The 23,220-nt window shown below is 40.1% G+C and overlaps 1 protein-coding gene across 3 annotated transcripts in view; it reads left to right on the top strand.

The window, feature by feature from the left end:
• AGK (acylglycerol kinase) overlaps positions 1-19,920 on the top strand; it is an 86,426-nt gene extending 66,506 nt beyond the window's left edge. For all 3 annotated transcript variants that reach the window (XM_079150847.1, XM_079150845.1, XM_079150846.1), the window contains 6 exons: positions 3,272-3,329; positions 7,615-7,762; positions 8,688-8,785; positions 15,950-16,020; positions 17,853-17,937; positions 18,984-19,920. In XM_079150847.1, coding sequence (XP_079006973.1) covers positions 3,272-3,329; positions 7,615-7,762; positions 8,688-8,785; positions 15,950-16,020; positions 17,853-17,937; positions 18,984-19,121 — 598 coding nt within the window. In that variant the 3' untranslated portion in view covers positions 19,122-19,920. The remainder of the gene's footprint in view (positions 1-3,271; positions 3,330-7,614; positions 7,763-8,687; positions 8,786-15,949; positions 16,021-17,852; positions 17,938-18,983) is intronic.
• Positions 19,921-23,220: the final 3,300 nt, after the last annotated feature.

Here is a 23,220-nt window from a genome sequence, read left to right as displayed (position 1 = left end):
TAAATCAGGTGGGCCTGGAGGGTGAACTGGGTGTGACTAAAGGTTGAGGAACACTCACTCAGGCAGATGTTTGCCTGCTATTTGCTCACAAGTAGCTTGTTGGAAGCTGAAGAGCAGGGTGATCCATCTCCAATTTTTGTCATACTATTTGAGTGTAGTTTAGGCTCACTCTATCTAGAATGAAAGGAAGTTGAATGCCAGCCATCCAGCATCATGTTCAGCTGGGGACTGAGCCTGGTTTTGCCTGGCTTCAGCCAAATGGAGCTTTTATAGTCCTAGTTGGGGCACCTTTCCTGAGAGGTTTTTTTTTTTTGTTGTTTTTGTTTTTTTTGAAGGCCTCACAGATTGGCTACCTCTCAGAGAAGGAAGAAATGTGGATACCTGGCTGTGATGTGACTTGGGAGAACAGGCTGTAGGTTGCTGATCAGAGGGCCTTTGCTGGCTTTCATTGGAATAGACTTATTTTTGGAGAATCCATTATTTGAAATGAAACTCTTGGCTTGGAAAGAGTAGGTGTCGTGTTCCATTTGATGGGGTGAGGTTGAGGAGGTCAGGGCTTCCGAGGTAGGACTGAGGGAGGTGCCCTGTGAGGTGCACCTCATTCCTAGTGGGTGGTGTTTTTGTCTCTCCTTTTCTTCAGGCCCATAACTTCAGGTTTCAGTGTAGTTTTACCTGATTGTGGTTGATCTCATACATCACGTCAAGAAACCTTTCCTGCACTTGGCAGACCAGTCTGCCACACTTTCTTTATAGAAATTTCTCTCACTTGTTTCACTTTATTATTCTTGCTAATGAAATTCCTGACTGTGGAATGTCAAAAGATAGCTATTACTGTGTTATATTGCACACTGCAATCTTAAATATTTCACATCTTCTTATTTGCAAGTACACCATGATTATGTCGATGCTGCAAATTACCTTGTGTTTGATCTGCAGTCTCATATTCCCACAGCTCACCAAGAGGAGTTGCTTAGCTTTCCCTGAAACAGGCTGGTGAGAACAAGTCGCTTTCAAAATGCGTTGATCAACAGTTAGATGCAAGCACAGGTCAGGCCTCTTAGGAATATCTCACATACTTATCCCATATGTTGACAGATTTCCAAACAGTAAATCTTAAAATTTGGTGGTTGTTATATAATACCATGGCTAGAATTGGCCACTGAGTTGCTTTTTGTGTGAAAGGAGAAACACAAGGGATATAAGAAATCATTCCCTAGCTGGAATAGGAAGACTGCAAGCCTGGTATTAAAATTTGGTTTTGGTAGAGGTGAGCGAACTGCTGACAGTTCAGAAATAAACTGCCTGAGTCAGTATATTTTCTACTTGGCTAACCGGGAAAAGAAGCAAACTGTAAAGTAAGCTGAAAAAAAATATAATAAAAAAAAATCAGATGAGCGAGGCCCTTGTTAGTAGCAGCACAGTATTAACCTAACTAATAATTCAGAATGGCTCCACCTTGCCTGTTGGGAGTCTGTTTGTACTCCTTCTGCTCTTCCAGGCTTGGCTCACTGTATCAGTGCCCGTAGTTATAGGTTTATACATCTTTGTTTTTAAGCTTTCTTTCTTTCTCTGTTACTCTATTTTCCATACCTTTGTTCCTCCTCTTGCCTAAAATGACTTCCTTCCCTTTTTCATATACCTAAACCCAACCCAGGCCCAGCTACCTTCTAAGCTCTGTACCCTTACTTTATTCTTATGTCATTCATTTTATAAGGGTGTCTGCTCCAGTGATTTTTAGGCCTTCAGTGATTTTTGTCCTTTCTTGACTCCCCTTGCCAACAATAAATAGTGAACAGTTTATACCATGACATATATTCATGTATTATTTTCTATTATTTTGGGAGCTATTCTCCAATCATAAGCTCCCAAAAGTAGAAATTTTATACTCTTTATTTTTTCCTCCACATACATAGTAGGAGCTAAATGAATACCTATTGATCAGAATCAGTAGGGAGCAATTAATGTGGGGTGGTTGATAACCTAAATAAGTTTCAAGAAAGGAATCTACTTTTTTCCCCACATTTTTTATTGGTACATTATAGTTGTATATAATAATGGGATTTGTTGTTTATATATTTGTACTTGCACACAAGATGACGATATAATTTGGCCAGTAGCACTCCCAGGCACGTCCCTCTGCTACTAATTCGTGGTCTCTTTCTGCTGTTCTACTGATTTCCCTTTGATTTTCTTGAGAGGACCCCCTCCCACGACCTCACCACCTTTCTTTCCTTTTTCCTCTCTAGCTTCTACATATGTGAGAAAACATATGACCCCTGACCTTCTGAGTTGGGCTTATTTCACTTAACATAATGTTTTCAGGTTCTATCCATTTTCCTAAAAATGCCATAATTTCATTTTTCTTTATGGCTGAATAAAACTCTATTGCATATATATACCTTATTTTCTTTATCCATTCATCTGTTGACAGACACCTAGGCTACTTCCATAATTTGGCTATTTTGAATTGTGCTGCTGTAAACATGGATATGCATCTAACATTATAGTATGAGGACTTTAATTCTTTAGAATAAATACTAAGGAATGGTAAAACTGGGTCATATGCTGGTTCCATGACTAATGTTTTGAGGAACCTCCATTCTGATTTTCATAGTGGTTGTACTAATTTATAATCCCACCAACAGTGTTCCTTTTTCTCTATGTAAGAGGAATCTACTTTCTAATTCCAACTAGGCATCTTCCTTCTTCAGTTACTTTTATGTATTTAGCAGTACTTAGTAGGTCCTCTTCACTTTGGTTTAATATTTGCCATTGTAAAGCTGCATAGCATGAGTAATGTGAAAATATGCTGGCTTACAAATTTTAATTGTTGGTGTGTTTGTGTGTGTGAGGGACATGGGGTACAGTATCTCATCATGTGACTTTGGCTTTGCAACACATGTGCAGCATCTGTATCATCTCTGTGCAGCTTCAGCATCCTCTCTTTGTGACTCTTTTGGCTGTTCTCAACTGCATTCTGTGGTTGAAAGTCTGTTACAATGGTACTTGTGAATTTAGGGACTTGAGATTCTGGTTATATATCCCTTGTAAATTGCAAATGTCTTTCTACTGTCTAATTACATACAGTTGGACATGGCATTGAAATACAGATTAAAATGTACTGTAGTGCTTTTTTATGTTAAGCCACAAAGCCTCCAGAACAGCAAATCATAATAACAGTGTCATTGTAATGTATCTATACTGAGTGGTATCTATCACAATGTCAGATCTTTTAATATTCTAATCACATTTTTATCTTGGTCTTTCTCAGGTACTGGTATCTTGGGCCTCTAAAAATTAAAGCAGCCCACTTTTTCAGCACTCTTCAGGTAAATGCAGTTTAGGATCTAGAACCTGCCCTATGTTATTTTGTCGTTTCTGTGATGTGAGTATTTGAGGTTTTTTTTTTTTTTTTTTTTTTTTTTAATTCCTTGTTATAAACGCATGTGACATGCTCCAACACTAACATGGTCCTTTTAATTATATACAATTACAGAAAGCATTCTTGTTTTGGTAAGAAACCACTGCTCATCTACAAACTCATTTCCTCCATGACCAAAACCATATTTAATTTCTCTTTGATCTTTTACTTCCCTTTGCTATTCACTCACCTTTACCAGACAAACCTTGAACCGAGTGACATATATCTCAATTATTTATATGTGTCTATATTAGTACCTGCCATTGAATTAAAGATTTCTATTGGAATATATCTAATTGTACAGGCTTATGTATACTATCAGTAGGTAAGCCAAATATGGGTAATGGTTACTGTATTGGACAGTACAAATATAGAACATTTTCATCATCACAGAAGATTCTTTTGGGTAGTGCTGCTATTTCTATACATTAAAAAATATTAGGGGCTTGGGGTGTGGCTTACTGTTAGAGTGCTTGCCTAGCATGTGTAAAGCCCTGGGTTAGATTCCCAGAAGAGGGGGGAAAATCAGTAAAAATCTTGGCACAGAAAAAAGTTCAGCAATTTATATTACTGAAGATGCTAATAGAAATATCATCCTTACCTGTCGACTAAATACTATGATCAGCTTTTATACTAATCAAAGTAGTATAATCAGTTTGGCTGACTAATCTGAATATCGGTAGTGAGAAAATTGATTCCAATTTTCTGAATAAATATTCAGATTTATTTAGTGTTCTCTTAATTATAAAAGTAATACTTGTCCATTGTAAAACATTTGGAAAACATCCCTTAACCTAAAAGAATTCTAGTTGAATTAAAAAAATAAGTGTTAGAAGCTAAGATTACTGAAATACTAGAAGTAAATCTAGTGACTTTAAACATTAACTTGGGAAGGCAAGGCCTTTCTAGTCCTGAGGCAAATTGGATTGTAAAATGCATTATTATCCAAGGGAGCAGTGGGTCCATTAGGAAGAACAGCATGGCTATGTGTTGAAAGGGTGGAGTACTGTTTCCACAGTTCGTTCAGCAAGCAGTTATTGACATAAGCCAATAAGAGGTTTTCTGGCCTCAAGAAGTATTCATGTGCCAGAGAGAAGTACTACAAGAAAACTAGCAGTTTGGCAAGTGCTAGGGGAGAATTAGGAAAGGATGAGACAGGAGCAGAGCAGAGAAGGCAGCTTCCTAAATCTAACTAAGGGTCAGAAAGCCTTCCCAGTGAAGGTGACTCTTATGGTAAATCTTGAAATACATGTAGGACTAGAAGAAGGGCATGTTATTGGAGATATAGGCCTGGTGAAGTCACAGTGATGGACCATGGTCATTAATTACAGTTTATGCAGTAGGATGTCAGGAGAGGAAGCTGGAGAACAGGTTGGGGCAGGCTTTGATGTGCCATCTGACCTTTATCCTTAAGGCACTGTGGAGTTTTGTGTCTTAAGCAGAGGCACATCATGAGCAGTCTGCATTTTGGAAAAATTGTTTGGCAGCAGTGTGGCTAAGAGATTGGACAGAGGTGGCTAAAGGCAAGCACAGCAGAGAGAAGATTCTTAAAGTAATTCAGTAATGAGGTATAGACCAAGGTGGTAACAGTGAATGTGGACAGTGCAGGATGGATCAGAGAACTCTTGAAGTCAAAGCTCTCAAAAGTTGGAAGAGCATTGGATTACCAGAGTTTTGGTTTAAGGTACTAGAGATTGGTAACTTAGTTTTCCATTAATGTTCATAATTTTAGCATAAGATCAAGTATGTGAAGAAAGATGAAATTTTCAGTTTGGATTGTGATAAGTTTAACAGACAAGTGGAGATACAATTGTGATTTAGGAGTGGAATTCAGCAAAGTGATGTAGTCTGAAGAGGTCTACTCAGATGTCATATGTATGTAAGTGGAGTTGAAACTCTGGGTTTGGTGAAGTTGCCATTGACAGATGGCCAGGAATAGCCCTGAGGGATTTAGAAAGCTGGAAAAGATGACTGGGAGGTGCTAAGAAGAAATCTAGGAGAGTTCTGACATAGAAGCCCACAGAAGAGGAATTTCAAGTAAAAAGTATGAATTGCAAAAAGCAACAGCAGACAGTTGAGATCAAGATAGGAAAGTGTCCTCAGAATTCGGCAGCCTTGGCGACCTCCACAGTGGGGGTGGGGTGGCATATTAAGGAAAGCTAAGGAGTGAGTGGGAGGTAAGGAAGTGGACACAGCAAGGGTAGTCTACTCTTTCAAGAAACTTGACTTTGAGGAAAAAAAGAGAAATGATTTTGAAAAGGAGTTTTAAAAAATGCAAAAACTGGGGAGAAATAAATAGTAGATCAGTGAAGTGTTGGTTTTCTTTTTTTTTTTTTTAAATCTTAAGGAGAAAGGAGAAATATCCATGTCTATATCCTGAGGCAAAAGAAAAGCATAGGAAGAGGTGAAGAGAAAAGAGACCAGAAAGCATGACTGAGCTGGCAAAAATCCATGAGCAGGTAGAAGAGCATGAGATTCAGAGTACTGGATTATCCTGGGGCAAGGAAGTGATGCTGTTTTTACTAAGATGGAAGGTCTGGATGAAATCAAGATTACAGATCTTGATCATCTCTTGTAAGGACATTCTCACTGATGTACCTAATATTCTCACTAAAGCAAGTGTTCTACCAAAAATGAGGTGGGTCGTGATGGTGGCATGGAAGATTTTGAAGGTGGAAGTGAGGAGGTTTAGTATTAGCAAGTGGCATTGAGGACCTGAGACCAGGAATTTGTGGTGGCACTAATGTGCTCTTTAGGAGTGATTTTTTCTATCAGTACTCAGCAGGAGTATGATTTCTCCTTTTAATAATGCTGAGCCCTACTGTAGGAAAACAGAACCTCGTGACAAGATCCAGAATTGGGGCTCTTTAGGGTACATGCTATCAAAGAATAAAGACAAAAAAGAGCCAAAGAGTAATGAGGAAAAAAGTGATTTAGAGTGATAGATTATTTATTTGACACTGAGAGAACATGGCGTGATCAGGAACAGGAGCTATCAATGTGACTGAAAACTGTGTGGTTAGGATCTAGAGACCAAAAAATAACTCCCTCTTTTCCTCTTCTAAATACGAACCAAGTTATGAAAACATGCAGAAGCAGGCAGATGAAGATGAAAGCATCGGCAGGAGTGAAAGGTGCAGCCTAGACACGTGGTCACAGTCTGATTTCCTAATATTCCAGATTGCATTTGTCCACCTGAAACAGCCCCTCCTGGACAGAGGCCACCTGGGTAGGCTTACTGCTTTGAGAAGAGGCGAATGTCTCAAGGGCAGCCACTGTCAGGGAGGGAGAAGGCAGGGCTGGTCCCACAGGTCAAGCTTTCTGGACTGGGGAAGAGAGAGTAAGCGAGTAAGCATTGGAGTGAGAGGAAGCCAAGATTGTTACTGTTTCCTAATTCCCTGGGTTACCCGAGGAAACCAGAGACCAGGGAGTAGTTCCCTCCCACAGATGTTCAGGGCACAAAAGGATCAACCAGAAGACTCCAACATGTGACAGAGTAGGACATCAGCGTTTTATATGTCCAAGATGGAATAATTCTGAGTAACTGTCAGGGATAGGATGAACTATGGAAATGGCAGTGGTGAATCAGAGGACTGACAAGCTAAGGTATGGTTTTAATTATTCCTGTGGGCATTGATGCAATTCAGGATGACCCTGGATGTGGGGTGCCCAGGAAGTAGATGTCAAAACACCTAGGTGAGCATAATGGGCTTTGAAGCAGCAGTGAGAGGCCTGGGCTGGGTTTGGATTGTGAGGCTGTGATAAAACATTCTGGCCTCTTTATGAAGAATGATTTCAGATGTGAAGTAGGTATTTGATGCAGTTGGATTTTATTAGCCTCATTTTTGTGTCACCATTTGTAAACAAAATAAGTTTATTCTGAGATGACTATGTGCTCACTCATACTGATTTTTTTTTTTTTTTTTTTTTTTTTTTTTTTTGGTGTGGGGTTGGGCAATGGTGAATAGCAGTTGTCAGTCCACTTTGGTCTTCTCCCTGCCCTTTGTAAAGGATTGCAATGGAGGCAGCAGTCACTGAGTTCATGGTTCTCAAGAGAGAGCTTTAAGAGGAAAGGGAAGCTTAAGGATTCCACATTCCAAATGAATGAGAACTCCATCTGTGAGAAATCAGTAACTTTTCCAGGGTTAGAAACTATGCATGCATGACCAACGTTTTTTCTCTCACATTAACAGGAGTGGCCTCAGACTCATCAAGCCTCCATCTCTTACACGGGACCTACAGAGAGACCTCCCAGTGAGCCAGAAGAGACCCCTCCCCGGCCTTCTCTGTACAGGAGAATATTACGCAGACTTGCCTCATACTGGGCACAACCACAGGATGGTGAGCAACTGGTGCTGCACAGAAAAAGCCCTGCTCCCTTAGGGGTGTCCTTAAGCAGTCCCCCCACAGCCAGTTTCAGAGACATAACTAGGACAGGAGCAGTCTCTCTGGGATCACTGAACTCACTCATCTGGGTGCTGCCAGAACAGAGCCCAAACAGTGTCCTGTGAACGAGCATAGTGGTCTCTGCACCCTCTTTCTGTCATTAGCATTTATGATATTGTTATCATCTAGTGGTGCTGGATTCATTGTCTCTGTTCAGCAACAAATTAAAGAACAGGACCCAGAGATAGCAAGCAAGCAGCAGGTTTATTGCAAAAGCAACAGAAACGGACTTCTCTGAAGAAAAGGGGCCCCAGAGCTGGTAATCAGTGGGGGAGTTTAGGCCTGTTCTTTTCATGGTCTCTGGAATTTCCTCCTTTCCTTATCTCCTCCTCTATCCATGCTCCCCTTGCTATTATTGATTGGTGCCGCTCTGTCCACGCATCTGTTTTGGTTTTGCTATTGGTTCCCCTGCATAGGAACTCAGTTGTGGAAATGTCTGTCTGATTGGGTCCCCGACTTGTGTCCACGGGCACTTTCATCACCCAGGAAGTTGATCTCATCAGAAGACCCTCTCCGTGCTCATTTGTTGAGCCCTGCCCCCCACCTTCTCACTCCTCACTCGCCATCTTGCCCTGGCTGCCTCCGGCCTTATACCTCTCCCTCAGTATTGTGGCTGCTTTCGAAGGGGTGTTTTAGGCATAGGATCCCATTTTGAGCCTGGCACTTTACCTCTCTGTGTAAGAAGGATGAAGTAAATAAGGCTAAGGTGGATGTGCTGGCCGAAGAACTTGGGAAGCCGAGTTGAGCCACTGGTAGCTAGTCAGTGGTGGGGAGTGAAATTTCAGTGAAAGAAGCTGACCTGTGTTCTGGGTTCCCACAGCCCTCTCCCAAGAAGTGAGCCCAGAGGTCTGGAAAGACATACACCTGTCCACCATTGAACTGTCCATCACAACCCGGAATGGCCAGCTTGACCTGACAGTAAGTGTGCTTGTTTATTAGAAAAGCATTTGGTATCTAGGAAGAGTATATGCTTTTCTTGCATTTTAATTCAGTCTTTTAATTTTTATTCTGTGGGTGTGAAGAGGAAAGGATCAGGAAAAAGATGATGTGGTGTGCCTTTAAAGAAGAATAGCAATGAGAAGCAGCAGCTGAGTACATTTATAGCATAGAAGCTTAAGGGCCTCTGAGCAGGTATTCTGGTCATTGCTTAGTCAGCCTTCAGAGGGCTTAGGACAAATGGCCTTCACAAATAAAATGCTAAAAATCTAGGTATTCTCGTTTGCCACTGGAATAAAAAATTGCAGAACTTTTACTTGAGTAAATATAGTTACTATTATAACTATATTAAATACGTAGATTCAGATACCCATGAGAAACACACACACACACACACACACACACACACACACACACGCACACATATACACACACATCTTTATCTGTATCTACAACTATTTAGGTCCAATCTGTAACATACTGTCCATTGTAGTAACTATTAGCTTCATGTGACTATTTAAGTTAATTAGAATTAAAATAAAAAACTCAGTGTTCAGTCACACTAGGTATACATTTCAAGTGCTCAAAAGCCATATGTGACTAGCAGCTACCATATTGGAAAGAACTAACATTCTATCAGTGTAGAGAATTTGATGAATAGTAATGCTATAGACAATACACTAAAAAGAAATACATTAAAATAAAGCAGAAGTTTGGCAAAATGGTCTTCTAACTATTTTCAAATAGACCATAAGCAAAGAATTGATTACCTAGTTTAAATGGTGGCAAGAAAGCTAAAAAAAAGAAAAAAGGTTATTTTGTGGCACATGAAAAGTATATGATATTCACATTTCAGTGTCCATACAAAAAGTCTGATTGGAGCACAGCCGTGTTCATTCATATTCATATTGTCTATGCTGCCCTTGTGCTGCAGTGGCAGGGCTGAGTAGTTAGGTCAGAGACTGTGGTCGCAAAGCCTAAACCATTTACTATCTCGGCATTTTTAGAAAAAGTCCATTGGCGCTGGTGTGGAAGAGACCTTAGTAATTTATGTTAGTGAGAATGACAATAGAAAATCATTCTTAACTGTGGATTAATTACTACATTCAGCTTTTATGTAACTCAAAGGAGTCTGTTCATTTTTGTCCTGGTCAATCAGAAAACTGGTGCATAGAATTAGAATGCAGTAAGAAACTTGATACCAATATTAATATTCAGATTACTGAGTTATTTTCTAATTATAAAAGTGATACATGTTCAATGCAAAATGTTGGGCAAACAAAGCTCCCTTCACCTAAAGTTAAAGAACTGAATTTAAAATAATTATTGAAGTACTAGAGTAGAGTTGTAAGTGATCATAATATATATTTGGGAATAACAAGGTCTTTCTAAGACCACACCTAAGGCAAAATTCATATTCACATTTGTCTACTCATCTAAAAAGAAACTACAAACAAATTTTTAGTGACAAACTGGGAAAAATATTAGGATGTGATAGACTGGGAGTTAATAGCTTCCTTTATCACAGATTCCTAGAATAAATAAGGAATGAAAAAGGACTAATAGTAAAAAATGAACAGAAGGTAAAAATAGAAAATTCACAAAAGATTTATATAGAAAAATAGCTTCAATTTGCTGAGCATTTACTGTATGCTGTGTATTCTAAGAATTTTACTTGTATTATCTTATGTAATCATAAATATATTTTCAAAATTTTTCATGTAATTTTTATAGGTAAAGGAACAAAAAAAGTGCTCAACATCAAAGAAATGCAAATTAAAATAGTAACTTGAATTACCATAGATTAAAAAGCATGATAGTGCTCAGTGTCAATGTGGGTGGGGAAATGAGCAGTCTCATATATTCTTCATGGGAATGTAAATTGTGACACCCTTTCTTAATTCAGCGTACCGTATATATGAATTGTTTAAAATATATGCATACCCTTGGCCCTATTAAGTGTAGAGATTTCTCTTATAGAAATGATCAGATAAATATATAATGTAGGCAGTCCTTGCTTCTTTACATAATCGAATTCTGGACACATTGGTGGAAGTGAGTAAATGAAGTTTAAAAAGTCTGTTCTAGATAGAGGAATTTCACAAAGAAAGATAAATTTTCTGCCACATATTTGCTTTATAATCAGGCTTTGCCAATATGTATTTCCAGTTCTTTGTCCATGTTCTTCTACCACTGTTCTTTTCTCTGATGATAGAATACAAACAAATGGGTTCAGGGAGCGTGTGATTGCAGCACAACGTTAGCCACATTCAGAATGCTGGGTGCTGTTCATCTGTGTGCCAGTCGTACAAGTATATGATACCGTACTTCTTATCACTGGTAGCAGCACATTCATTTTTTTCTCCTTTCTACACCTGTTTGTAAAAAATAAAAGCAAATGCAATAAAATATTCAAAGACAATGTAGCTGCTGCATAGTAGCTCAAAATGTTTACTTATCATTAAAAATAGTATATTCAGAATATGAAAGAAGCTTTAGTAGTGTGAAAGTTAGGATCTCTTGTACAAATGTCTGCTGTATTTGTAATAGCAAAATATGTGAAACAAACTAATTGGACTGATTAAATCAATTTCGTATTTACTTGAAATTATATATATATGTGTGTGTATATATAATTCTCTATATATTTACTGATATGGCAATGTGCTCATCTTTGGTTGTTAAAAGAAAAACAAGGATAAAATGTTTTGCATCAAATGGTTCCATTTTTGTTGAAAAAGGAAATTTTCCCACCCACAATTGTTTTGTGAATGATGAAGGTGAGGCTCCGGTTTTGTTCTTAACCAGTCTTCTCAGCATCATTTGTCGAAACAGCCACTCTCCCTTCATTGATCTTCACTAACTACTGCCACCCAGTAGTATTGCCATCTCTGTACATGTAAATGTTTCTAGTCCCTCTGGTCAACTCCTCCAACTTTCTATACTCATACTCTGCTTCTCTTATTATAGTTTTATATAGTTTTTTATAATGAATTCCTCTGTTTTTCTCCCTCTTAAAAGAGTCTCTTGGCTATTCTTGGCTCTTTTGACTTATATAAATATTTTAGGATGTTTATTTTCTTAATTCTACATTAAATTTTTATAATATTGTCATAGTTACATTGTAACCGTAGATCAATTTGAGGAGAAATGTTATTTCTATAGTATTGACTTGTCCAGCATCTGAATGTGTACATGTCTTCAATTAAGTCTTCAATATCTCTCAATGATGTTTTACAGTTTTCTCTATAGCACTGTCTTTTGCTACATCTATTTCTAGTTGTCTTAATTTTTAATGCTGTTGTAAATAATCTTAAAATTCCATTTTCTGACTGACTTAATAGATGAACAAAATTGATTTTGTGTTGATGCTGAATCAGTAACCTAATTAAATTGGTAGTAATATTCACCTATGGATTCTTTTGGATATCCTATAGATTCTGTATAACTGCAAATAATTCAAGTTTTCAAATACTTATCCTTACAATCTTGTCTTACCTTACATCCTGGTATGACTTCAGTAGTGTTGAACAGAAAGTCATTGAAGGAATCATTGTCTTATTCCTAATTTTTAGAAAAGCTTCATTGCTATTTTTTTCCTTCTTTTTTTAAAGAGATCTTTTATCAGGTGTAAGGATGTTTTCTTCTAATTCCCATTTTCTAAGAGTTTTTTAAAAAATTTTAAATGTCTCATTTAATTTTTCCAAGTACCTTTCCAGAATCCATTGAGTTGACAAATTTTATTTACTCAGTATAATAAATTGATTTCTGAATGTCACTGAGACTTTTGATCAAGATAGAACAACAAACAACGGTTCTACCTCTGCACTTTAAACATGGAACAGATCAATGAAACAACTGTTGACAAACCTGGTGTGAAACTAGCAGTGTGGGACAGTGGTCCCAGAGAGAAGGGGATCAAACAAGGGGAGCCCTACGCTTGCCCAGCTCTTGTGCTGGAGCGAGGGCACAGCACGGGGACAGGGGACCCAAGTGGAGCCCCATGGTCTCCTCAGTGAGGGATTGTTGAGAATTCAGAGATCAGGGCAGCTAGAATTGGGGGCCCGAGTACAGGAGAGCTGTACTGAGAAGCCAGCAGAGGTGCGATTTCCTCTGTAGTCTTCAGCTGAGCCCGTACTGGTGTGTGCCTGTGGGAAGCCACCTGGAGGGAGCAAGAGCTACTGACAAGGAGCAGGCTCAGTCCTGGGAAGTTCAGTCAGATCACAGGGCCGCCAGGGTAGTTTGTGTTCCCAGTAACCAGAGGTGAAAGTCCTTGTCAGACCTGGCATTTTAGTCAGCTTTTTTGCTGCTGTGACTAAATGATGTGACCAGCACAATTAAAGAGGAGAAAAGGTTTATTTGAGGGCTCACAGTTTCAGAGGTCTCAATCCATAGACAGCCAGTGAACATTAGGTGAGGCTGAACATCATGGTGGAAGAGTGTGGCAGAGGGAAGCAGCTCACATCATCAGAAAGCAGAGAGAGAGAGACTCTGCTCACCAGATACAAAATATATACCCCAAAGCCATGCCCCAATTCCAGTCTCCTCCAGCCATACCCTACCATTTTGATTAATCCCATCAGGGGGTTAATTCACTGATTGGGTTAAGACTCTTAAAACCCAGTCATTTCTCCTCTGAACCTTCTTGCATTGTCTCACGTGAGCTTTTGGGGGACACCTCACATCCAAACCATAACACCTGGGGTGTTGAGTATCAGCCTCAAAAGGTACTGCCTCCACAGTGGGACAAAATTAGGCCTTGACTGAAGCCTGCCCTGCTTAGTCAAAGGCTCACCTCCAACGAGTCACAGTTTCCAAGTAATGTAACTGTGCCTCCAAAAGAAAGTTTAAGGAGTTGGCAAGGACAGCCCTCAGGCTCAACTGACCTGCTGTCTGTGTTTCAACAGCCTTCAAGCTAAGAGTGTTTATTACATTTTTAAATAGTTGAAAAAACCGAGTATTTTGTTACATGAGAAAATCACATGAAATTCAAATTTCAGTGTCTGTAAGTAGAATTGTATTGGAACACAGGCACACTAATGCATTAAATGCTGTTTTCTGCTTGCATGCCACCGTGGCAGAGTTGGGTAGTGTCATAAAGACCTCATGGTCTGCAAGTCTGAAACAAATTGTTGTCTGGCCCTTAACAGAAAAATGTGCTGGCCTCTGTTCTAACTGGAACATGACTGCTTTCCCCAGAGCACTTTTTAATGGTAGCTGTTTTCCTTGCCCTGTCCCGTGTCAGGCCTGGTGACGAGCTAGTTGGCCTCCTTTCTTCTCCTCATTGCTTCAAACCAGTCTTGCTCCTTCTCTCTGACACCCTCCCAGCTGCAGTGTCCTATCAGACTGTATGGTTTTTCCCATCATCTACTGAACCCTGGGCCATTCCCATTCATTTCCCTCCGATGTTATTTCCTGGCTCACTGTCTGCCTCTGCCAGTATGATCCCAATCTTAATTCTCAACACAGCAGGCAGAATGACCCTATTAAAACAAAGCCAGAGCATTTCCCGTCTGAGAAGCCTCCAGTGGCTCTTCACTTCACTCAGCATACAAGCCACATTCCTTATAGGAGTCTGCGAGGCCCTACTCATCAGCCCCCTTCCCTTTCCACCTCCGGTGGTCCTTGCCACTCTGCTCCAGCACGCTGGCTTGCTTGCTGTTCTCTGCACAGGTCTGGCATGCCCTCACCTGAAGGCCTCGACCCGGGCAGTTTCCTGAGCATGGATGGCTCATCCTCGGACCAGTGGTTCTCCAAGTGTGGTGCTCAGATCAGCAGCACCTGATCACCTGATCACCTGGAACTTGTTTGATGTGAAAATTCCTGTGCCCTATTTGCAAACTAGAAACTCTTAAGAAGGGGCCAAGAATCTTTATAAAAATTAACTGTAATTGACAAAAACTAAAATCCATGTCAATCAGCAGGCACTGCAGTGATCCTGATGTTTGAGAACTGCTGTCCTGGACATCCACATTGCTGCTTCCATCACCTCCTATGGGTTGTTCAGAGATTACCTTCTCGCCTGGACCCCTCTTTGAAATGTAGTCACTGCCATTAATGCCACTTCATGTTCCTTGCTGTTTCTTCGACCTCGTTTTTTAATATTCTGAAATGCTTCTAGTATATACTTATTCTTGGTAATTTACTATTTTATGAGTTTTCTGTCCCCTCCATCCCAACAGTCAAATGTAACTTCTTTGTAGGCAGAAATGCATGTTTGTTTTGTTCATCTATGTAACCCAGACACTGAAGTTTATGGTACATGGTGGCACTCAGCAGTATGATGAAAGGGAAACCCTGAGTAAGGTCATCACCCTGTGTCAACATACTCTGTTCTGCCATTCCTAGTTGAGATCCAGGTGTGCAAGGTGTACAGGTGGTACCCTTGAACTGTAGGCAAAGCTCAGGCCCTCTAAACCCTGGGTTATCCTGGTCCTGCACAATCTGAACCTACCCAAACAGAAGCCAGCACAGAGGTGTTGGGATTGTTTGAAGGAGGGATAGTTTATATTGCTGGCTAGGAGCAAATTGTAGGCAGTAGTGTAGGAACCAGATCTGTTTTCATAGTTTCTTCTTTGTAGCTCAAATCTTCCGAAGCTTTCTGTGGTTGGAAATGGAAGGTTTTTAGAACACTGTCAGGGAATAAATGGATTGCTGTTTTCCAGCTCTAGTTGCATACCAGATTTGCATGTACAGCATTTTGAAGAACAAGGCTTTCCACACCAAGCAGTTGTATTGTGGTGTGGTAGAATGCCGATGTACAGCGAGGGCTGAGAATCACTGGGATGGATGGTAGAAAGCTTGGCCTGCAGGGGAAGGAAGGACTCCTAGAGATTTTAATGCCTTTGACTATTAATGAGTAACACAATTTCAAAAACCTCCCACCCTGAATTTTTATTTTGCTAATTTAGTAAAAAATTACAAGCAAACAAAAAATCAATGGAGATGAATTTTACATTAATCATATTACAACAAAGCTCTTAATGAAAAAAGGGACAGAAAATATATTTAGAATTAATCATTAGAAGTAAAATCCCCCATATGATGCACAGCTTCAAAATATGAACCTCCAAGGCTGAGGATGATAACAGGCTGCATTAGACAAAATTTTGAGAGTACTGACATTAGTATTCTTAATCTTATTAGAGCAAAGAAGACTTTATGAACATCTGCATTGAACCTGACACTGTCAGCAAAGGAGACTTCATAACCATCGGGTGAGTGGACTGGGGTTTGCAGGAAGTGGGGCTCTACTAAGCAGCTGGAATCTACTTCCCTTAGTAGATCCAATGAAGACTGTCTTGCTTGGTAACTTTGCCATTCTTCCTTCCCTGTGGGGCTGTTACACAGTCTCTCTGCTTCAGCCTCTTCATTTTAGAGAGATCAAACGGTAAGAACAGTCTTTGCCTTAAAGAATCAGTGTAGCATGGCACACTGTCAAGAACTCTGGTTTTAGTGTCAAGGAACAGAATATAAATCTTGATTCTGCTACTCACTGGCATTGTGATTAAGGTCAGTTAACTTTTCTGAATCCTTTGCTCATCTAGAAAATGGAGTAACACAACCAATTCTATTGATCTTAGGACTGTTTTTTTGTCTCAAATGAGAAAGTCTTTTTAAATCGTTCAGTCCTTCTCAGTGTCCCTTACTATTCATGTCAGTTCACCTTGTCGTCCTACTCCCAGGCCATTAATGAAAAACTTGAAAAGGTATTGAGTACCTTGGACACTTCCCAGGCTTTTTTCTCTCTCCCAATACAACATACCCTTCTAAATCCTGCCTGATTTGTTAAGCCCTACCTCTGCCAGAACTTTATTGGCTAAGAATACTATGAACCCTCCAGCAGTCTTCAGAGCATCCGAGGAGCTGGCTTGTTCCCATGCCAACTGGTAATCTGCTTGGCTCCATCCTTCTGTGCTTTGTCTCAGCGCTCCCTCTCGTGCCCATTTAGGGACTGAACATTTCTGCTGCAGCGGCCTGGTCTCCATGGCTGCGTCATTATCTACACCAGCACTGACAGCAGAATGGTTTTCATTAGTTTGTGGTGTTCTTGCCTTTGGTACAAATTCTTCACATATTGAATAGCTCCTTCTGCAGCCTTTAATTTGCTTGCTGTGTCTGGAGTTAAGGCAATAAAGGAAAAGCCTGTCCCTCCTCCTTCCAGTGTCCAGAAACCACACACCATCTAAACTGAGAGTCTGGCCAGTGTGACCAGCCACGTTCAAATCTCCTTAATAATACTACGTCCAAAATCAGGGGGAGAAATTCATTATGTTGCTTGAGCTAAGGGAAGTCATCATGTTCAGCAGTAGCAGCAGCTAGTTTCCCTTTGGACCTTATGGGAAGTGAACTCATAATGTATGTGTCCTCTGGATGTCTACATAGAACATGAGGAAGCTGCTTTCAGAGCTCTCCTGAGTTTCCTTTACTAAAAAAGTACTATTGCCAAGTAATAATTAAAAAGGGGACAACTGTTCTTGGGTTAGCTTTTCCTTTTTCTTTTTAACCATGACTAGCCATAAAGGGTATTCATGCCTGAGGTTGAGTATGTGTGTGTTGGATACTTTTACTCCAAGGCCATTTAGTAAAGATATCACATGCTAGGTAGACTGTCACTGAGTATAGAGAGTCATCAAAGAATGTCTAAGGCTAGTTTATGTACATGAATATCTAACTTAAACTAGAACAAAAATATTTTCTCCTTTAGGTAATGATCACAAGGACCAAATAGAAGTTTAGTACTTCTCCCAAATAATTTCATTCTAACTTTTAAATTTGATATCAACAAAGAATTAGGTAAAATGTGGAATGATTCAAACAAATAATTCAGAGACAGTGTTAATATCATGCACAGCTTCAACAGCAAATAAGGGTTCTCAAGCTGCTGTCATCTCAGTGCTGGGGGAACATGTAGTCAGTGAACCCACCACTTCACAGGTACTCTGGCTACTTTCACCCTCATAAGCAGAGGGAAAGAACTCGCTGCGCTTTTGCAGTCTAACGCAGTGCCATTGCAGGTTTCCTAGCTTGCTTTTTCCTGTCCCAACAGAAGTAAAAAGGTGAGAGACCCCAAACTGCGTGCTGCTGGCACCGAGTGTCTCCAAGCCAGCAGGTGCACTCTGCTGCTTCCTGAGGTACGGAGGGCAGGGCATGGGTTCCTTTTGGTCTGTCTTCCTTTCTTTTTCCCTTCTTCCCTAGTAACTATCCAACTTTTAGTGCCTAACATGCCAAGTACTTTGCCAGGGCCAGGTTATACTAAGGGAGACCTGAAAAGGAGGCAGAGTCCCCTCTGAGTTACAGATTGGAGTTGGTCTCCTGAAAATTCCAGTTTTCAAGTCAAGGTTCTATAAAGTGATCTTCAGTTCTCCTGAGCATTTATTTTTTTCATATGTCAATAGTGCAAAAGGTTATTATAATGATGTAATAAAAAGAATCCTCTAGCTGGAAAATAATGGGTTTTATTTTAACATGTTTTTATGAAGAATCTGGAAACAGTTTTCAGTTCACTGAATTTTTCTGTATGTGAAATGCCATGCTTAGAAGAATAACCTATGTAAGTGACACGAAAAGGGGAGGTATCTGAATTGCAAGTCTAGTTATTTAATTGGGGCTGCCCCAGGAAAAAGAAGATACTACAGATTGCCTCTGAAGGCTTTCTGCAGTGCTACTGCATTTCAGTGGGAATGTAGGTAAACAGGAGTGTCTCCATGTGACTGGTCCCATAGTTTTGACATAGCAGTTGTTGAATTAAATGCATGAATCATGGAAGGGCCTCATAGACTCCAAGGTTGATAAAGCTCAGCAAGTCTTAGAGAAAAATAATATGATCCAGTTGATATAATTTTTGTCTTTCTCAGTTTTCATTTGAGAAAGATGGTTATTTTTAAATTTTTTAAGGATGTGGCATACTTATTTTAATAAATACTTACAAAATTTAACTTTGTTGTTCAACTCCTAAAATACTGTGGGAGGGAAGAGATTGAAGTTGAAAAAAAAAATCCTTTTTCATGAATGGTAGAATTGAATGTGTCCAGAAATATCACTTCGTGTCATTAGTAGGCACCAAAATCTTTTGTTAAAAGAACAGTAGCTTATGCCCTTGGAGAAGACCGTGTCCCGTGGTGAGCTGCTTTGGGCACTGATGTGCATGTGAGCCACCCTGACAGTCTCCTCCCCACAGGGCACAGGGGGCTCTTTCAGCATCGACAGTGAAGAGTACGAAGCGATGCCTGTGGAGGTGAGGCTGCTCCCCAGGAAACTGCAGTTCTTCTGTGACCCCAGGAAGAGAGAACAGATGCTGCAGAGCACAGCCCAGTGAGTGGACAGTGGAGGGCCTCCCTGAGACCACACTTCGGGCCACCAGTGGGACCAAAAGGGAAGAGATGCCTCAGCTGTTCCCACGGTGTTGTCAGAGGACCCCAAGGGCATATCGCAGCAAGCACCCCGTCCTCCCAGCAGTGCTTCCCAAAGCCCACCCTGCCCCCGCTTTGTAGTTGGTACCATTCCCGCATGCTCTCATCCTGGTGTGACAGCCAGTCCCTCCTAGATAGTGTTTTTCCTCACCTGCTCAAGGACATTCTCACCGTCAATGGATAGAAAAGGCTAGAGCTTTGTGATCTCCCAAAAGTGCAGCCATGTATGGAGAAGAGGATCTTTTTTTGGTACCAAGGATTGAACCCAGGGGTGCTTAACTACTGAGTCATAACCCCAGTCTGTTATTTTTTGAGACAAGGTCTCTCTGAATTGTTTAACAGCCTTGCTAAGTTGCTGAGGCTGGCTTTGAACTTGTGATCCTCCTGCGTCAGCCTCCAGAACTGCTGAGATTACAGGTGTGCACCACCACGACTGACCGACTGGCAGGAGAGCAAGATCCTTAAGATCCTCCATTCCTGTTCTTTGACTGTCCTAGGAATTCCAGGGGAAGCAGCGCCTTCCCCAGGTGCCTTTTCCTATGTCTGGCTCCTCCATGGATGCTGCTACTTTGTGAGCTCTGACTCTTATTTAGCTAGTTTCAGTTTTGTCCTCAATTCAAAAGCAAGTGTGAGGTAGTTTCCCTCTTCAGCCATAGCTAAAATATTGTAAAATGCAATTTTTTAAAAAAGAAGTGCTTCTTCAATGTTGGCTGATTTGCATGAGAACCACCTAGGGTGCATGCTGAAAACTGACTTGGGGCCCACCCCAAACTTAACAACTCAACCAGGGATGGGCCAGGAACATGCATTAGGAAGGCTTCCCTCTCCTGCGAAATCCGTAAGTTGATCAACCTTACTTGGAGAAAGTGTTTTAAAGTAGTGTTCCACAAACTATTCTGCTCATGTTTTCCCCAAAAGTATGAAAAATCATGTATCCCCTTATACATCTATGTGACATCTAAAATTTTTGTGGGAAGTTAAATAGTTGCCAAAGTATGTACTTTCTAATGTCATGTAAATATTGATGTTTTAAAATAACTTACATCACTCTTTTAAACATATCCAGTGCAATTTAAATAGCATAGCAATTTGACACCTCTCATTCATTTGTAAAAATAAATGAACTAGTTCTTTAGTAGCTGAAATTTTTAAATTATTTTTTCTCTGTGGGTGTATTTCCATACCACTTTTAGTAAAAAGAATCTTAGCATAATGTAATCTATTTTTATGCTTGACTTTTTTTTTTACCAAATGCTTCTCATCAACAAAAAATATAAGTGGAAATTTTTTTTAAGTTCTTAATGTTTACAGAATGTTACCATAATTATTGGTATAATTGATCAAAACTAATAATTAAAAATATTATTAGAATGTTCTTTATCCTAATCAGTTCATTTGCCTAATACATAAATGGTACTTATAAGCTGAGATAGGGGCATTTTAGCATCATATTACTTGTTTCATTGTTTTACATTTGTGAACACTTAAATAGAAAGAATAGAAAGAATCATACCATCGTACAGTTCTTTGAAGTTACATGGCAAAAAACACAGTGCTCTCAGCTGACAACTTGATTAGCTCTTCCTTTGTTGAAAGTAGAGAACTAAAAACCACCTGATTTGCTAATGGTTAGTTACCCAGTGATTTGCATCTTTTCCTTTGTTCTGAACCCCAAGTTCTTATACTCTAGAGGGAATGGCACCATGGTAAGAGTGGGGAGATGCATGAGTGTCTCATTGTAAAGAGGGGAGTGAGGAAGAGGAGCTGGCAGACCTTGTTCAGGCTCCTCCTCAGGAGGTCCAGCGTAAGGACCCCACACACCCCTGCATGCTGTGCTGAGTGAAGGCCCGTGCTCTGCTGGGCTATACGGCAGGGGTAAGAAGTCCAGGACTGCAGACAGAAAATGAGGCTTACCTGTGTAGCGCTGTATGCTTCAAGGTGATGTTAAAAGCTCTCCTTTAGCAAAAAATAACAGGTGGGTCCAAACATAGCATAAGGCCACCCACGGAGGGGAAAGGGGATACAGTGGTGTAAGAAAATAAAATTAGCACACTGCTATTTTGTAACAGCGTGCAGGACCAGGACAGAGCTAGCTTTTTTCTCCTTCGGAGTACTACCTGTGAGTGTGTATCACTGCTGGGGAAGGATGTTTAACCATATTAAGAATTTTACTCTTATAAATATGCCTTATTTCAAATTTTGCTTTCTGGATTCACACTACTTCCTGTGAGGCCTTGGTTTCCTTGTTTGTTTTTTGTTGTTGTTGTTTTGGTTTTTTTCACTGTCCTATAAAATGCCCAGAAAAAAAGACATTTAACAATGTAGCTACACTGTAGCCACGTTTTTTAGCCAAGTTGGAATGCTCACCTGTGCAAACAAAGGAGAACTTGGCTGCCTTCCTGTTTAATGCAGATTAATTTTCCTCAGAAGCTGATTATTCCTATTAAAATATAGATGCTTTCTATAAAATATAACCAAGATTTTTCCTTTGCTGACATTTAGGCTAATAAGTGTCAGGGCTTCACGTGTGCTTCGGATGCATTGGTTCTCAAAATCATCCTAGGACGTGGGTATTAGGTGGTCACCTCACTCAGAAGGCAGCAACTTGGCTTTGAACACCAGCAGTTTGACTCTAGAACCACCACTGTTAGCAGTTTACTGAATACTGGTTTAAAATGACTCCCCAAAAAGTTAAAAATGGAATAAAAGTTTAGTATGCGCACACACCTACACATGATGTTTTAAACTAAACTTTGGTAAGAGATTTTGTGAAGACAAAGGGCTTCTTCTAGAAGTTTCTTCATGTGATTGAGGGTGCACAGCCCTGGCTCTTCTGGATGGCGTTTTGTTCTCACCTTTGGTTTCTTACCATGGAGGGCAGGCAGCAGCTCCTAGTCACATCTGTCTTCAGTGTAAGCAAGGCAGCAACCAGCCCCACAGGCTCCACTCTTGGGCCGGGCCATCATTTCTTCCTACCACAGACCTCATCTTGGAGGAGGTGAAGGACTAAGCACACATGTTCATGTTAAAATGTGAACTTTAATTGTAAAAATCATTTTCTGTAAATATAGTTGTATCAACCTCTCTGCACACAACTTGGTTCAGATATATACAGATATGATATACATAGATGTTATTTGTACCACAGAACAAAATCAAGAAACATTTACCCTTATCCTTGGGACTAACCAGCTTTCTTTAGGCCTTTAAATTACTACCTTTGAAACAGAGAGAGGAGAGCAACACCTAGGAACTGTCTTATTTCATCTCGAGGTAAAGACTTAAACACAAATTCCATTGCTCCTATTGCTGTAACTCAGGCTGGAGTGTTGCTCATGACAGGGAAAAGGAGGTAAGCTGATCCTAACTCAGAAAAAAAAAAAGAAGAGAGATTTTTCCAGGGCTACAACTATTTCTTTCCAGAAAAGATTATAAAGAAATTTAGCCAACAAGCTTTGGGTAAATACAGGAAGTTCGTCTGGTGTGCCTCTCCCCACCTACCCGATTCCCGCTCCCCATCCAGACCCTTCAGAAGCAGAGTCCTCACTGACGGCTGCCATGGGTGTGCTAAGCCCAAACTTTTCCTCATGCTGCCCTGAAATCTTTTACTTACTTCAACTTTGCTTAATTTACCCAAAGGAAGGAGTTTCACTCTCATGTCAATCGAATGTACGTGTAACCAGATAACTATTACCTCTGTGGATTTTTCATTTTGTGGATCATCTCTGACCAATTTATAATACTCCACCTTACCCCATGTCCTTCGACTGTCCTTAGAAAGCAAAGTAAATTCATCATTAGTCTAAACAGGCATTGTATAACAAACATAATCAATACCTATCCTACTACGGTACTAAATAAACTCTGTGAACTTAGGTCATAGTACCTTTAAAAGCCCATGCTATCCTGAAGTTCTAGAATAAATTTTAAAAAGATGAAAGCAGGGCTTTATTTCATCATCTTCAACATATCTCTATATAGCTCTAGAAAATTCCTGTTCCCTTT

This window comes from Sciurus vulgaris (assembly GCF_902686455.1).
Source record: "Sciurus vulgaris genome assembly, chromosome: 8".
In the NCBI taxonomy this organism is placed as follows: domain Eukaryota; kingdom Metazoa; phylum Chordata; class Mammalia; order Rodentia; family Sciuridae; genus Sciurus; species Sciurus vulgaris.
This window is presented reverse-complemented; position numbering and strand designations above follow the sequence as displayed.